The sequence below is a fragment of the Medicago sativa genome, chromosome 3 (genome assembly GCF_051527215.1).
Source record: "Medicago sativa cultivar Bolivia chromosome 3, Bolivia_mono, whole genome shotgun sequence".
In the NCBI taxonomy this organism is placed as follows: domain Eukaryota; kingdom Viridiplantae; phylum Streptophyta; class Magnoliopsida; order Fabales; family Fabaceae; genus Medicago; species Medicago sativa.
Genome location: NC_140751.1, coordinates 103773434 through 103791924, shown reverse-complemented (window position 1 = coordinate 103791924; position 18491 = coordinate 103773434). Strand labels below are relative to the sequence as shown.

Sequence of the window (18491 nt, the reverse complement as noted above, 5' to 3'; positions counted from 1 at the left end):
CTAATAAGGATGCATATACTTTTATGGGTTAATTAAGTTTTTAGTCCCTATAAATAGTCAGTTTTGTTTTTAGTCCCTACAAAATAAAATCACACTTTTTTGTCCCTGTGACATTTTCCTTATGCATTTTAGGGACCAAAAATGTTGATGGAAATTTTTAACAGGGACTAAAAATGTTGATGGAGAAATTTTATAGGGACTAAAAATGCTGATGGAAAATTTTATAGGGATTAAAAAGTGTGATTTTATTTTATAGGGACTAAAAACAAAATTCTGAATATTTACAGGGACCATTTCCTTAATTAACCCTACTTTTATTGTGTATAGGATTACTAACAGGCTGATTCAATGCCTAAATTAGAGCACTAATTAATTGGACAGTAAACATTAATCTAGTATGTTGAAATTAAACTTCAAGCTGGAGGATATACAGCATTAAAACTGCTTGCATAAATTTTGAGAATAGAAAAAAGGATTTGAAGGACCATTACCTTCTCATTTATGAGTATCAAGCTCAACATTGGCCTGCTTAGACTCCATTGGTTGCCACAGTCTTCAAACAATAAGATCTCAAACAGAGTCTTCAAAATCTAGGCACGAAGAAGACACCCAGTTAGATAATGTCAAAGACCCCCCCCCCCCCCACCACAAGAGAAAAACCGATACAGATGAGCAGAATGAATTAGACGTTGTTCTATGATTTGAAGGTTTGCACTGCATTAAAGTGTAAGTTGGAGCATGTAAAACTACAGAGAAACTGAAAGCATTCTCTAACTAACTTCTTTATCACAAATTCTGTTTTTCATTAATTGATTGAAACAATTACAAGAGGCTTTATATATGAGCCTGAGAGGTTACCTGCTATAGCAGGTTAACCTGAATCTAATTGACACATGTCAGTGCAGATGCCAGCTGTAGACAGCTGGCTATTACAAGGTTAACACTAGATACAAGCTACTCAAGGCTAACCTAACATATACACTTATACACCCCCCTCAAACTCAAGGTGGGGCTTCAGCAACATTGAGTTTGGAGCGCATAAGAAGAAACTTGGCTGTAGATACTGGTTTAGTAAAGAATGTCAGCCCACTGATCTGTACCAGGAATATGGACAACAGACAACTGTTTTGCCAGGACCTTTTCTCTAACAAAGAAGAGGTCAATCTCCATGTGTTTGGTCCTTGAGTGTAAAATAAGATTGTGAGCCAATAAGACTGCTGACTGGTTATCACAGAGAATAACAGGGGAGGAAAAAGGAACAGCGAGCTCTTTGAGTAATGTCTGAACCCATAGAGCATCTGCAGTGGCTTGAGCTAAGGCTCCGCACTCTGCTTCTGTGCTTGATCTGGCAACAACAGGTTGCTTTCTGGACCACCAAGAGATAACATTAGGACCAAAGAAAATAGCAGAACCAGATGTGGACCTTCTATCATCAGGGTCTGCTGCCCAGTCAGCATCACAAAACACTTGTAAAGAGAGAGGTTTATGGGTTGGGGCAGGATACAACTTCAAACCATAGTGTAGGGTGCCTTTGAGATACCTCAGAATTCTTTTGACTGCAACCCAATGAGATTCAAGAGGTTGAGACATAAATTGACATACTTTGTTGACAGAGTATGCAATTTCTGGTCTTGTGATAGTGGCATACTGGAGGGAGCCCACAACTGATCTGTATAGAGAAATATCCTGAAAGTGGTCTGAACCATGTTTAGAGAGCTTGCAGCTGGATATCATAGGTGTATTGATGGAATTACACTCAAGCATATTGGTTTTAGAGAGAAGATCCCTTATGTATTTACTTTGAGTGATCAGTAAAGTATGGTTAGGAAGATGTTTAACCTCTATGCCAAGGAAATAGTCTAACTGACCAAGATGTTTCAGACTAAAAACAGAGTCAAGTTTAGTAATCAGGGAAGTAACAAGGGATGAGGAACTGCCTGTGATGATGATATCATCAACATACACAAGGAGATATACAACCTGTTTCTGTTTGGCATAGGTAAATAGAGAGGGATCACACTTGCTTGCTTGAAAACCAAACTGAAGAAGAGTAACTTTAAGTCTATCAAACCACTGTCTAGGGGCCTGCTTCAGACCATACAATGCCTTGTGAAGTTTGCAAACCAAACCAGAGTCACCATTTTCAAAACCTTGAGGTTGTTGCATATAAACTTCTTCCTCAAGAATACCATTGAGGAAGGCATTGTTGACATCCAGCTGTTGAATAGGCCACTTGTAGGAAATAGCAAGAGTGAGAATCAACCTGATGGTAATGGGCTTAACAACTGGAGAAAAAGTCTCAGTGAAATCAAAGCCTTGAAGTTGATGGAAGCCCTTAGCAACCAAGCGTGCTTTGTATCTATTGACTGTACCATCAGAGTTTTCCTTAACTCTAAACACCCATTTACAACCAATTGCTTTTCTATTGGGTGGTAGAGGAACAAGTGTCCAAGTATGATTTTTCTGAAGAGCTGCAAACTCTTCCTGCATAGCATTTTTCCATTGAGGATCAGCCAAGGCTTGTCTAACAGTCTTAGGTTCAGTGTGAGTCAACAAAAGAGTAGGGTTGACACGTGGCAGAACTATACCAGACTTGGAACGAGTTGTCATGGGATGAGTATTAATAGGAGGATTAGGAGTTGGAACAGAAACAGACTGGGAGGAAACTAACTGTTGAGAAGAATCAGCAGAAGATACAAACTCACTGTTGGGAGCAGAGACAGTAGATGTGGGTGAAGTAGCAGATGTATTAAAAGGAGGGGATGGGGATTTATGTGTGGGAAAAGGTTTAGAGAGACTACAGTAGAGTTGTGTATAGGAAGAGATGAGAGAGACATCCTTAACAGGAGTAAGAGGGTCATAAGGCTTATCAGTAAACAGATCACAAAAAGGAAATCTATATTCATTAAAGAGAACATCCTTAGAGATGAAGATTCTGCCACTAGGAGATAAACATTTATAACCCTTATGGGATGAAGAGTAACCTAGAAACAGACACTCATGAGATCTGAAATCAAATTTGTGAGCATTATAGGGCCTGAATAATGGGAAACAAGCACAGCCAAAAACCTTTAAAAAATTATAATTGGGTTTTTGATGATATAAAACTTGATAAGGGATTTGAAAATTTAGAGAGGCAGTGGGAAGTCTATTGATGAGGTAAACAGAGGCTAAAAAGGCATGATCCCAGTATGTTAGAGGCATAGAGGCTTGTGTAAGTAGGGTGAGGCCAAGATCTACTATATGCCTATGTTTTCTCTCCACAACACCATTTTGGTGATGTGTATGAGGGCAAATGAGTCTATGAGTGATTCCTAGAGAGGATAGATGTTGTGTAAAAGGTCTAAACTCCCCTCCCCAATCAGTTTGTAGAGCTTTGAGAGGGTGTCCCAATTGAAGTTCAGCCATAGTCTTAAATTGTTTAAAAATGGTAAGGGCATCAGACTTGACTTTTAAAGGGTAAATCCATGTAAATCTAGAATATGCATCAACAAAAGTAATGTAATAGTGATAACCAAGAGAAGACACAGTGGGTGAGGGACCCCAAAGATCACTAAAAACAAGTTGTAAAGGTGAAGTGTAAACAGTTTCAGAGGATGGTGAGTGCAGTCTATGTGCTTTTCCCATACAACAAGCTGTGCAAAAAGTAGAAACATCTTTTTCTTTATTGATAATGGGTATATTACAATGTTGTAAAGCAAGTTTAAGAGTATGATTATTAGGATGGCCTAATCTTAGATGCCACAAGTATTGAGAGCTAAATGAGGAATGATTATTACAAGTGCTAGAACTAGCAGTAATATTGCAATTAGAATTATTATTTGAAACAGGTAAAGACAATGAAGACTTAGCAGACTGAAGAGAGACACTTGGAAAGGTATAGAGACCGTCTGGACCAACTTTGCCTTGCAGCAGGACATCTTTATTGGCCTGAGATTTCACAAGACAGTGGTCAGCATGAAATTCAAAAACACAGAGTTATCCCTAGCAAACTGGCTAACACTAATTAGATTTTTGGTAATTGAAGGTACATGTAAAAGATTGTGAAGAGTGAGTGGAATATGTGGTTTAGAAGGTGAATGAAACACACGAGAACCAGAGGATTGTATATCCAAACCTTGGCCATTCCCAATGAAAATTTGCTCAGGTCCATCAAAAGGGAAGGGCTCCTAGATGTTCCTTGCATCTCCAGTTACATGAAAAGAGGCACCAGAATCTGGAAACCAAGCATTTGAGGCAGTAGATGAACCACTGGTAGAAGGAGCATTTGTAAGCATAGCACTTGGTTGATTGAACTGAAGAGAGGGTTGCCTCTGTGGAAGTGATGGATTTGTCCAGTTTTGCAATGGATTGAAGCCAGCAAAGTTAACACCATAACCAGAAGTTGGAGCATTAAATCCAGAGAAATTACTACCATAGCCTGACATGCCAGAAATGTAACCAGGATGTGAAGCACCAGAAGCAGGCATAAAGCCTTGAAAATTTGCAGGAACAGGTGCCTGAAATTGTTGGTTGAATCTGTGCCAGCAGATAGAGGCTGGGTGACCAAACTTATAGCACACTTGACATTGAACATTGGAGAAGCGTCCCCCTCTACCACGGCCTCTGCCAATGCGTCCTCCTCTACCATGGAATGAGCCAAAATTAGAAGGAAATGGAGAGGGATCAGGACCAACAGTGTTGTTAACAGAAGATGAGGACATGGAAGAGTCAGTGGAAGGCTGAGAACCAGAAGCAGGTGTATGAGTCAGGTTTAAAGAGGCTACATCATTAATAGTCTTCTTCTTGAACTTGTCAAGACGAGTCTCATGAGCAATTAACAGAGACTCTACCTCATCAATGTCAATAGTGTCAAATTTGCTTTCTACAACTGAAATCACTGGACTATATTCTCGAGGTAAACCTTCTAAAATTACATCTAAATGCTGAGTAATGGGAACTGGATCACCAATAGAAGCAAGGTTATCAATTAAATTGCGAATGCGAAGAAGATATTCTTGTACCGTACGATTATCAAGATTAGTAGAACGCAGTTCAACACGTAACTGCCTTGCCTTTGCACGCATCTGCTTGTGAAAATAGGTCACAAGTTTGTTCCAAAGTTCATACGCATGCGAGGAGCCAACAACACGCGCGAGAATCTCACCGGAAAGCGTAGACTGAAGCCAGGACAGAAGCATCTGATCCTTGAGCCGCCATTGACGATACTCAGGATTGAGTTTACCGGTGGCGCGATCTTGCGCAGTGAGAAATCGCGGCGGAACGATAGGTGCAACGAGAAACTCATCAAGGTTGTTCGCGTTGACGTACGGTTCAACTTGTTGACGCCAAACGAGGAAATTCTTCTCGTTGAGCTTTTCAGAAATCTTCAGTGAGAAGACGAAATCGGAACGTAACGAGGTGTTATCCTCAACAAAAGATTGCAGCGGAATTGCAGTTGGATGAAACGGAGGAGTTTTCGCACCGGCGGAAGGCGGTGGCGAGGGCGGTGGGGTAGGTACCGGAGAGGAAGCCATGGATCGGAGGTTAATCTGATACCATGTAAAACTACAGAGAAACTGAAAGCATTCTCTAACTAACTTCTTTATCACAAATTCTGTTTTTCATTAATTGATTGAAACAATTACAAGAGGCTTTATATATGAGCCTGAGAGGTTACCTGCTATAGCAGGTTAACCTGAATCTAATTGACACATGTCAGTGCAGATGCCAGCTGTAGACAGCTGGCTATTACAAGGTTAACACTAGATACAAGCTGCTCAAGGCTAACCTAACATATACACTTATAGAGCAAAATGAAGACATATTAAGATTATCTACAACAGAAATTTTCCAGATTACGGAAATAGTTTTACAATAAATATTAGAGGAAAGTTAAGAATGAATGTATGTTTAACTGATTAGTGAGCGGTAAAATTTTAAATATAATTACTTCTGGGAATAGAGTGGGACACTCTGCAATATGACGAGCAAGATTGACAGATGCAGGTAAATTTGGAGCCTCTCCCATAGTGATGTTGTTAAAATAGAAAGCAGCCAAATTATCAACAGCGGATGCACACTGTAATCAGAAATTAAAAGAGTCGGACAACAGCACAGTTACAAGAAACCAAAGACAATAATACTTATGGTAAAAGAATCCTCCGAAGAAAAAAAAATACAATGAAAAGATGTGATTTAGACAGGAAGATGCAAATGATATGTAACCATAACCTGTGATGATATACTTGTATCCAAGCCTTTTAGACCAGATTCGAGGGAGCCAACTATATGCATAAAGGTGTTCGCGTCCAAGCTCAATATGAAAGTGATGTGGCTGTTGAACAAAACTTCCAAGAATGCAAAATAAGCCCTTGTTAGCTGCATAAAAATGAAAACCAAGTGAGCATTCACCTTAATATTTGGCAAGCTGGCACAAAACTTGTCGGACACAAAATTCAGACCTAGATAATCTAAGACCCGGATAACTGTTAGATATAGTCATGTGAATAATTTTACAGCTGAGAGACTCCCTCACACAAGAACTATTGGGTTTGAAGCACTGACAATATGCACTGTTGGGGGGGGGGGGGGGGGGGGGGGGGGGATGGTAGCTCACTTGGTTGAGCTAAGGGATTAAAGGTCCGTGCATAGAATCCTGGCAAGGGAGAAAAAACTAACATAACAATTAACATACTAACATTTTCCATTCAAAAAAGAAAAGGTACTGTGGTCGTGGTCTCTTATCTCCCCACATTCTCTCTCACTCACACACAAACACACTAAAAAAAGCGTGATGAAGGAGACTAAGGATTTGGAAACCTACAGGTATATACAATTTGAATAAAACATACTATAGTGAGTCTAAAAAAGAAAAATTGAAAAGATAAACCCAAAAATAAAGAAGCCGCATCGGGTACGTACTGGATATGAGTAAGCGTACGGTACGTACCCATCCCATATTCCTTTTTATTTGAACCGGATATGCAGCGCGGGTACTGCTCAGTACGTCTGGGTGCGGCTAAGTTCGGCGCGGGTACTCATCCCGTAATGCCGTATCTCATCCGATATCGTACTACATATGCATCATAGGTTCTGAGTGACTTAGGAGATTGACACTCAATATGTTTATTGTTAGCATATACTAATATGTACAACAAATGATAAGGATAAAAAAATCCTCTAATATGATCTAAATCGGCCCTTTATTCATACAACATACTATCTTTAAGGATAATATATCATCACAAGATATTTGAAATTCAAATATCTCAAGGAAATAATTGATATATTATTTCTTCCTCTGTTGTCAATGCGGAAATGCGGCGCGGCCAACCCAATAATTGGTGCGGTGCGGGAGCGGGGCGCGTAGCGGGCGCTATTTCGGTGGTGCGGCCACTAATAAATTGACTACTTGATACCATACTATTCAAAAAGAAATACTAAAATACCTTAAACATCACTCAAAATTTCATGAAGTATTCATAATATGAAATAAAAGGGATAGCAAAATCGAAAATGGCTATTAACAATTCTATACAACCAGTACAAGTTATTGTTTACTAATTATAGGTCCATTTTGGCCGCTTTCAACTTCTGACACGCGCCGACGCGGCCTGGTGCGGTGGTCTTGATTTTTCCGCTATAGCGGCCGGCGCGGCCGCTATTGACAACAGAGATTTCTTCTACGGTTCATTAATGTTCAATTCATCCCTTTCTTTCTTTAGTTGTACAACACTGCTCTATGGTACCACTTGCCCAATTTCAGGAAGAAAGGTCTAAGAAATGAAGCAATTGTGAACTTTGCTGAGAAACATTATTTCCACTCAGTTCAGGTTGAATTTCTTTTGCAAAAGTAAACTCAAAACATTGCATTGCACATACAATCAATTTTCAAACATTAACTCTTTTTGTACAATAAATCAAAAGTATTTTATATTTTTAGTTCCATTTTTCCCAACTAGATATGCACCTTCAGTACACCAAGTGATCCTAATCGGAAGCACCATAATGGTGAACTATAATTGCTTATGGGGGAATTATTTACAGGAAAAATAGTAATTTCTTCTGCTCAAAGGTTTTGTCAAACTTAACTGAGGTTTTAATAGAGAATCTAACAGGTAAACAACAAATCCTTCAAAAAAGTTTTTAATTGATGCAATAATTTATTTTAGTTTTAATCTTCATTATATGATTGCAAACTAAATTTGAAGAACAGAGTGTGTGCGTAATAGCATGCGGCAAGAAAACTGTTTGCACACCTTTCGATAAGCCAATATATCGGACATGGGAATTGACAGAGTCATCTTTAGAGCAGCATCAAGTGCATCGGATAGAGCTCTGTCACCATACAGTTCAAACACACCAAAGTTGACATAGTTTCCTGCAAGGGCTGTGACACAAAATTTTGTTGGCACATCAACCGAATGATAAGAATCACCATGATCACAAAAATTATCACTCATCATAATAGCACTGAGAACTTAGGATGTCAGTTCAGATTGAAACCAAAACAAATAAAAGACCCATATAGCAATGATAAAAACAATGTAAATGTACTTAAGCATAGACAACTATTCCTGGGTAGAAGTTACAGACTCTGCTCAAACTGCCACCAAAGAAAGCTTAATACATCCTGCTAAGAAAGTGCAGGTTGCAAGGGAATATCCAGGTGCACCGTTTTCTATGTATGGAATTGAATGTCATTATGTCCGTGAGTTAAACAAAGATATAGGCGTCCTAGTTGCATTTTTGAATCCCTCCTCCCAATTCTTTTATCTAGTTTGTATATTTTATAGAGAGGACATCTTAAGGGCTTATTTGGTTTGAACTTTTTTTCTCTTCTGCTTTTTATTAAAAATATATAGATTACACTTTGTTTCTCTTTCTCAAAAACTTGTACTCACAAGTTAACCTGTAAGTTGGGTTTAAGAGTCTAGGTCCCTAATTTTGGTTAACTAAGCACACAGTTGGATTTGTGCAGACTGGTCAGACTGACTCAAACTACTTCATCGGCTCACGAGTTAGTAAGAGGAAAAGAAGTAAAAAGCCCGCAGTGCAGGGCTTGGTTGTGTTCAATCACAAACATGTTTAGCAACATTCTTCATCAAAACTAGTAACAAACTCATGAAAATCTTCAGACCTTTACTACCAATTAGGGTTGCTTCCGACAAACACTTCCGGAGACATTTGAGCAGGACATCTCACAAAGATCTCCAGCAAAACTCACTCAAAGTTTGATGAAACATCCACTGCTCAGCGACTGCATAGAGCAACACATTTAAGTTTTCAGCTTCCTCATTCTATGAATGAGCTTAACCTTCCCGACTTTTTATCTCTTAATCTTGCTATTTATGCTACAAGACACAGCTACTCTTGCCAATTATTTGTTCCACTTGGCTTTTATCTTTTCAGTTTTTACCATTTACTTTATTTTTGACGTATGATTTGTTATTCATGTGGAATGCTCTTAACTAGTACTAATTTAATATCACACTTTATCATCTAGTTGGGAATATTTCTTATAATTGCGTTTCTTAGAATTCATGATTAGAGGCAACTCAATCCCATTAAACTGGGGAGGATTGCCAAAGTCTTGTCAGCACCACATAGACCGTATTTATTGTAAAGCAGATGACATAAAAATGAAGGATAAGTAATATCCCAAAGGCAGTCCTAATAAATAACTAGTGCAAGTTTAGTTAATAATAATTGTTTAAGTTGTGGGATTTTAGAATAAAAGATGGGAGAAAATAATAAAAATTGTGAAAATTATTGATAAGTACTTGATACTGACTTGACAGTACTATGATACAAAAGACTCAATACTGATACCTATTTATAGGGACACATTACATAGACTCACTCATAAAAAAAAAAAAAAAAAAAAAGGAAATCAGGAAACGGAAAGTAATAATTAGCAAGAGATATGAAAATTAATCCCAAGAGATAATCTAAGATACACTAAGATTGAAAACTGATCCTAGGAGATACACCAAGATATTCTAGGATAGTATCAAGATATTCTTAAATATTATTTTATTTTATTTTATTTTTGAAATAATTAAATATTATTTAATATTCAAACAATAATCTACTAAAAAATCTTATCAAACTAAAAACTTTCAGGAGATATGTATGTGCATACTTGCTACTGTAAAAAGAACCACACTTGACATTAGACTATGCAACACAAATAGAAATAACCAGACATGGGTAGGATTTCACCTCTTGACAGTATTGTTAAACATATCCATATTCCTTTGTACTTGTATGTATATACATCAGCAGCATTTGGAAGAGTCAAAATTCTAGATCCATAGGCGACAATCAGTTTACTGACTTCTCTGAAGAGAAGTATTCCATTTGGAGAAGAAGAGTCAAATGTCAAACGTTGAGCTTTATTTAGCACAAATTCAGCCATGAACTTCAACAATGGGGTCGTAACCTGCAGAATCAAGCAAACCATAAGTGAAGAAAGAGGAGCAAACGTCAGAATAAATGGATCAGAAACAATTCCCAGTATAAATTAATGATAATGTGTTAGGCCCCAGAATAAACCCTCATTTAAGGATAAAATCCTGCAAGTCTATTATAGGAAAAGAGGGAAGGTTGTAAACTAACTGTACATAGTTAGTTTTTTAGTTAGTGGTTAGGGGTAGTTGTTTTCTGTTTGTTATCTATGTCAGTATTCTGATCGTATCTCATACAAATAGGACTAAACCCTTCCCAATGGAGTAACAGCTGCTGATGAAGAAAACCAAAGCAGCAAAAGAAGCAAATTTGAAAAAGGGAAGAACGAGATAACGTCCATTGTCAAAGATTGGTTCTCACAAATTTACCAAGCTTCTGCCAATGAAACTTCCATGTCAGAATTTTCTCTCAAAATTCTCTCAACATTCTCTTCTTTAATAGGTATGAGGTGAAAGTTGAAAGCTCGTATAAGGGTTGTTATATCTCTAACACACTACAACTAATAAAGAAAACTTTTTGACAATTTTCAATAACAGCTTTTCTAACAAATAAAATAAAAAGACCCAACATTATTTGAAGTCCACTAATTAAACTAATCGATATCAATATAATGGCCAATATACTACTCTTCGAATTTGGGTTGGAACAAACTCAAGCCTACAAAACCAACTTGTAACGCGAGGAAATTGCTCTATAGGCCCCTAATGTTTGATCTAAATCCCCTCAATTTATCGGAACGTATCTTTCGATGGCACAACAGATCGGCTTTTTTTCCACCGGATGCTATCTTCCGGTCGGCCTTTTTTCAGGGTTAAGCAATCTGGGGGCCTACAGAGCAACCTTGGTAAACTCTCATTCCATATAACGTTCAATGCGAAACTCTCACAACACACCCCTCACAATTTTTACTTTTCAAAAAAAAAAAAAAAAACACACCCAAGGCTGGACAGCTGGAGCATGATCCGTATAGCCCAATACTGGGTGGCCCAACGGATCTTGGATAAGGTCTAATACCATCTTAGAACTTTAGATTGGACATAACTCAACTCTACAAAACTGACTCGTAAGGTGAGAGATGTCTCTCATATATAAACACTTTTTTTCCAGCTATATCACATCCAAGGTGAGATTCTCAAAAAACTACTACCTATTTTCCTTTTCTACCCAACACATAATAGTTAAGTTCATTCCTATTAGACGAGTTATTCTAATCCGGAAGAAAATGCCAAGACAACCACATACCACCTTCAATTTTTTATTTTTCTAGAAACCCAAATTTAGCGAGTGCCAAGAGATTTCATTCAGATAATTGAATATTTTGATAACATGTGGTGTACAGCTGCTCATATCAAGTTTCAAGATGTTTGGCTGAAGATTGTTTCTATCATAGACTTTTTCAAGCGCTACAAATTATAACCTTGTATAAATAGCATCAAATAGCAAATCCTATGCTTCATTACATTACTTTCTCCGCCAATCTCGATGAAAGATATTGGAATTTAGATTCCAAGGTGAGAGTTTTCTTCTAGCAGTCTTCTCGTTTCTTAAATCGTCAAAGGCTCCTCCTAGACAAACGCATTTGAAATTCCATAACTCCTAAAGCCGAGACTCTATACCACTCCTTCTATATGCCCAAATAGTTTTGTTTTTGTTTAGTAGCTACTAGCTTCCTACTTTGAGAACAATCTTTTTGGAACTCTTATTAAGTGTTGGGTGTCTCATATGTTGAAGCAGTTTTATACTCCCTCCGTTTCAAAATGAGTGTCGTTTTAGCCAAAAAAAATTGTTTCAAAATGAATGTCACTTTTAGTTTCCAATGCGCTATTAATTACTTTTTTCCAATAGTACCCCTTAATTATTACCATGCACACTACTTCCAAAGTACCACATTTTACTTTAAATTATAATGATGGGAAATGCACCAATAGTTAACAAGGCTATTTTAGTAAAAATGTCATGTCTTTAGACAACATTATTGCATTTCTTAATATGTGTGTAACAACCTAAAACGACACTCATTTTGAAACGGAGGGAGTATAATTCATTATACTGATTTTTATAAAATAAAAATGTGGCAAAAAATTATTGAAGTGTGCAGCCTGTTTGTTTCTTTGCTTCATTTGGTTGAAAAAAATGCTGACATCAACTAGGATAATTTTTTTCTCCAAATGGCTTCTCAACTTGGGATAGGTTTGAGTTAATGGCTGCTCAACTAAAGGTTGTTTCAACTTTCAAGTACTTAATTGAAAGACTTCCCATAAGAATTATACTTAGTAGATTTAGATACTAGTTCTTACGTCGATTGCAAAATCACTAATAGTTTTCAACAATTCCTAAAAGCTTCATAAATTAAATAAGGGGGGATTCATTAGACAATAAAAGGGAAGAAGGAAAATCAGCATGCCAACCCCTCACCCTTCAATCCATCCTCACTCTTGTCCAAATGCAGAAAAAGTTGTAGCAGTGAAATGTTAAATAACAATGCAAGATTGGAAGCATTACTGTTGTTGATAAAGTCACAACTACCATTATTCTCACTGCTGATTATTCTAGATACCTCGTAGATTTGTTGCTCGAAGGGTACAGCCTTGTTGGTAGGTTATAAAAAACCTTGTATGGTCTAAAGTAATCACCTTGAGCCTAGACCGAAAAATGCAATGAAGTTATGTAGTTGCAGTTTGGACAAGTGGGGTGAGTGAGAGAAGGGCCACTTTGGGTTATCATGTTTTGTTGGGGGAAGCTGAATTCCATAGAAAAACAAAAAGCGAACAATTGTTGCAAGAAGTACAGATTCAGAGTATCATGCCATGACCCACACTACCTGAGAACTTTCATGGTTGAAATACTTACTAAAAGAGTTGAATTTATGTGAATTTACTGGGATAATCAATCGGCCTTTTATCTTTCTTCAATCACCACATTGAATTTGATTGACACTTGATCCAGTAGAATATCTTTTATGGCATTATTTGAACCACTTCATCGGGCTCAAATACTCAGTTGGTGGATATATTCGCTACATCTCTACAAGGACTGCAAATTGATTATACGTATAATAAGCTGGACGCATATGATATGTCCACTCCTGCTCGAGGGAGATGACTATAATCATAACTATGTGTTTATTCTCTCATTATCATTGAGATAGTTTTGCTTAGTTTCCTATTTTTCTTTCTTGAAAAATTATCTTGTGCATTGTATTACTCCCTCCGGTCTTAATAAGACACATTTAGGTCAACAAAAGTTTTGGGCCAGATACATCAACTTTTGTTGACCTAAATGTCTCTTGTAAAAATAGGACCGGAGGGAGTATTATCTTTTCTTCTTTGGAGGATTTGCCGACTGCCAAGTAATATTTTCTTACAATTATCTCTAACAAACTTCTATCAAAAGCACTTTATCCCAGGAAAATAACCAAGTCCAATCATTTCAATGTTCGTATTCAACCACTTCTAGAGTTATGTCATGTTGGATTCTAACTAGCCTGGGTTGTAAGTTTTGTTTTGTGTAAATTGACCAACTGTTTGCTTTTACTTTTATCGTAAGCTTAGCTGAACATTACTTTTTATCTAGAAAGTGCTAGTATTTTACTGCTAATATGGTCTGCAAGTCACAACACAAGGTGAGAAATTATTAGTACTGTCACAATCAATAGAGGGTTTGAGGCAGAATCCCTACAGAAAGATGCGACGGCTCGCGGAAAATAGCTGATCACTGAAAATCCGCTATGAAAATAATGGATAGCGTAGCGGGTAAGCAACAACCGCTATCACCGATATGCAAAAACCCACCGCTATTGCAGTGGTAGTGGAATCACAATAGCGTATTGGCTTTCATCGCAGTTGCTCTAGATCCCGATATGTAATGGTTGTATAGCGGCGCTATACCGGTCTAACAGCCCTGTGCTTAACTAAAGGTGAGTTAAAAAATTATTACAATATGAAGCTGAGAATATTCAGAAAAGGTTAGGAGAAAACCAGTCTGCGTACTGTAAATTATTCCCATGGTATGATATTATAGGGTAATTCATGCTGTTAGATCTTCGGTTTAATAATTTCTGATTAACGAGTATTCAAATGAAACTAACCATTTGAATGTATATGTAAGTATTAAAAATTATCCATGAGATCCAATACCTCTGGGTTATCTGTCCAATGTGAGATTCCTTTTAAGAGTAGAGGCATATGTGCAGGATACAACCAGTCAAATAGAAAGCCATAAGTCCGGCGGCTAAGAAACACAAATATGGAAAACAGGGAGGTCAGGTTAACTGCTTTCCTCATTTTCATTTTTGAATAAGACAAGCTGCGTAAATACCAACCTGTTTGTGGCCATTGCGATTCCTCTAAGGTCCCTCATCAATCCAACAAGTGCATACTTTACAGCATCTGTTCGAAACACTGAATCGGGAGTTGATTCCAAACTGAGGAAAACCTAAAACAGAGGAAAATAATATTTTCTGGGATTGATTCCAAACTGAGGAAAACCTAAAACAGAGAAAAATAATATTCCTCTAAGGTCCCTCATCAAACTGAGTGCATTCGTTTAAGATTTTCTGGAAACTAAATCTCTTGAATTTTTTTTCAATGTCAAGCTTTTGAAAATAAAAAGCAGTTTTGTGATTATTGACTAGCTTTCAGAAAAATATCTGCAATTGAAACTACTATTTTAAATAGAAAGTGCTTTTAGCAATTGTAACCCAACAAAAAATTGATTTTACTTTATATTATAATCTCTAAAAAATAAATTGATTTTTACACGGCTATAAAACTACTTTAAGCTTTGAAAAAAACAGCTTAGTAATGAGGAAATAGATGAAAAAGGACAGTGCAAGCATATCAGCAAGATGAGTGATAATGTACCTGCTGAAGAGGATCCATTGAAGATTTAAATTTCACAGAGCTATCCTCCATGAATATCAACCAGCCAATAGTGTAATAGAAAGTTGTTCTGCTGCGGGAGCACTTTTTTGCTTCCAAAAATGGAAAATGTTCTCTCTGAGAATAATTTTAGTGAAAGGAAAGAATGAGGACAACAATGGATAAGAATTTATATCCATGCGAAGAAAAGTGGAAAATACAAGGGGGGGAGAAGGTGACCCCTCCCTGCACAAAAAGGGGGAGATGGGGGAAAACAACATTGTTGCCCCATTCTCTGAAAGCTTAACATCAACTTACATAATCTTTTATTTACAGAAATAGAACTTTGTTAAAAAGATTAGTGAACCATGTGAGGGGGGTAATCTCTCCAAATCAGATTGTGCAAAGTACATATGAATTCAGAAAGTATAAATGGCAAAAAGGATCTTATATGTTTGTAGTAGAGACCCCCTTGAAACAACATTTGCAAAACTCCATAGAGAAGCGGAGGCAAATAAATGTTGGGAAAAACAGCACATGCAACAAATTTACCCACACTCAATGATATTCGTTGGAACACACCACAAAGAAGTTAATAAACAATACACCACAAGAATTTACGTGGTTTGGCACCTCATGCCTAAGTCCATGAAAACCCTCAACAAATATATTTGCTATCTTAAACAAGATTTTAAGATTGTAGTCCACTAAAGCTATGTATCACCTTACAAGCCCAACTACTCCACTCAAGAGTTACAATGAACAGCATACACTTACTTACTCACAAGAGAAGAGATTCAGACCACTACAAGTGATTGCCCACACTTTCTCTCTTGATCTTGGATTGGGATACCCATCTTCCTCAGATGCTAAGGGACATGACTTCCATTCATGAATTCAACTTGGTGGACATAAATTGTCTCACCTCTCCAACTGACCTCTCTTCATGATAGTGCTATTCACGAAGAGTCCCCTCCACCTATTGGAATATACTCTTAATTTTCCACCCATTTACACATTTACTATTATTACTATTATTTGGAAATTCGATTTGATTTCGCAACAAGAAATAACATGTGTCCAAAAAAAAGTGGAGGGGAAGAGAGATAACCCGAAAGTTCCCACCACTTCACTACCATCAAATGCACCAGAGGACAGTGTAAACTGCAAGGCGCCACAAAGTTTTGGCCTCATTTTTTCCAAAGCCCTTAAACGTAACCATCAAAACATGTTTTAAAATTGGACACATTCTCATTCCTCGATTCTGGATTAGCTACAAGCTTACAAGATTCAATTACAACCATAAGGGATTTTAGTTGGCTGGCATTCTTGTCACTTAGGTTTCTGAAAGAGAGAATCTCAAGACAAGGGATACTATTCAGAAGAAAAGAAATTAAAAGGTGGTTTATCTCATATTAAGAGGAAATAGGAAGGGCAAGTTAAGTCCATTATCTTTTTTAGCAATTTAAATCATATTGGTAGTTGAATGATAATCCAAACACAACTCATCTCGATAGCTAGACCGATGTCCTATGAATCAGCTTCTGGATTCTGGAATTCTTGGCAAACCAAAGTTGGAAGTTTTAAACCAGATGAGAGAGTTTTTCAATATTCCCCATTCAGTTATATTTTTTTACCAAAAATAATTCAATTATAAATTGCTGAAAATGCAATATAGCCAATCCCAAACAACAACTATACAAGAAAGAGCAATAACCAACTCCCAATGGAAAAATTTTGAACAACTGACAAAAAAATACTCTACCGTATGATTGGCAATGATAAATTTCACTGTGTCCAACTTCATAAGTAGCTTGCCAGTCATGTAGCTGTTAAAAGAGAAATCAGTAAATTTGGATGTGGATTGTCTTAACTAAAAAAAAAAGGTAGCTAATATTCATCTATCCATCAAAACTAACCCAGATGCAAGCTCCAAGAACAAACTTAAGGTGTGATCAATGACCTCTTCACTCTGAAATTAGCGCAAATACAACTAGTGTGTTAGACAAGCAAATAACTCGTGGAAGAGGAAACGGGAAGAACAAGCTAAAAACGGACCTCGGCGTAGCACTTTAGGTTAGTTGCTATCTTGCCCACAATCACATTCAACAGTAATAGATGATCATGCAGGCCAAGGAGCTCTGATAACCGGGCATATAACTGCTGCAACATAAATAAAGAAATTACATACATAAAGATGTGCGGAATGTTAAATTTATGTTTGAATCAATAATTGAAACATTATATTACCTTCGAAGAATGAATTGCCTGGTCTCCTACATAAGACTTGCGGAAATGCTGAAAAAAAGTAAGGATTGCCCTATCAAGTCTTTGTTTGCTTATTTCACCATATCTCTGCAAAATGCCAATAATAAGAATGGATAAGCAATATATTCTTCTAAAGCATATCATTAATTAGATTCTGAAATTCAAAAAACAAAAACTAGATCCATATGATAAAAATACAGATGAAAAATATTATAACAGAAGAATTCTGCGAGAAGATGAGAGATTTCTGTTCTCTTATATCTTATTAACAGAAAAATATTAGGTCTGGTAGTTCCCCAAAAGAGAGTAATTTTCACTAATTGAATTAAAATTAAAAAATTAAGACAATAAAAGAGACCAACAATGGATTGGTCCAAATGGTAAGGGACTTGGGCCCCTTAAGCATGTGGTCAGGGGTTCGATTCCTGGCTCATGCGTATGGAAAAAATTTGGTTGGGATGGGAGAACCCACTTTGTTTGCCCCACAGGTTCCCCGATGGAGATTAGTTACTGCTAAGCGGTGGTGGAAACTTCGTACCGATATCATGGTAACCGAAAAAAAAAAAAGACAATAAAAGAGTACACCTCGTTTGTCACAGAAGCATCTTATATTTAATCGTAAAAAATAGCCATGCTTTAGTCCCTGGAAGATGTATTAATTTTATCCATTTGATCACTTAACGTTCACATCCCTAACTAATATTTGTCTCCCTACATCAAGTCTAATCCACAAATCCCTCAGTTTAATTGTTTGTTTGGATGGAAGAACTAAAACACTAGGAGTTTCGACTTATAGCTTTTAAGGATGAAATTGATAAAACTAATCTGCAAGGGACAAAAAATTGATAACAGAAGATGAGAGGAAAAAGTAGAACTAAGGAAGGATAAGATATCCACAGAAAAGGTAGAAGA

At 37.1% G+C, this 18491-nt stretch overlaps 1 protein-coding gene across 2 annotated transcripts in view; it reads right to left on the bottom strand.

Moving 5' to 3' along the window:
- The window catches only part of LOC146943260 (ARM repeat superfamily protein), a 33802-nt gene that overhangs the window by 1175 nt on the left and 14136 nt on the right, over positions 1-18491 (bottom strand). The window contains exons 15-26 of one of the 2 annotated variants that reach the window (XM_085757512.1): positions 17562-17666; positions 17370-17474; positions 17231-17283; positions 17077-17140; positions 15315-15449; positions 14774-14886; positions 14589-14682; positions 10207-10426; positions 8241-8371; positions 6214-6360; positions 5933-6061; positions 492-590 (exon numbers count right to left, since the gene is read on the bottom strand). In XM_085757512.1, coding sequence (XP_085613638.1) covers positions 492-590; positions 5933-6061; positions 6214-6360; positions 8241-8371; positions 10207-10426; positions 14589-14682; positions 14774-14886; positions 15315-15449; positions 17077-17140; positions 17231-17283; positions 17370-17474; positions 17562-17666 — 1395 coding nt within the window. The remainder of the gene's footprint in view (positions 1-491; positions 591-5932; positions 6062-6213; positions 6361-8240; positions 8372-10206; positions 10427-14588; positions 14683-14773; positions 14887-15314; positions 15450-17076; positions 17141-17230; positions 17284-17369; positions 17475-17561; positions 17667-18491) is intronic. The other variant, XM_085757513.1, reaches the window with a different exon arrangement.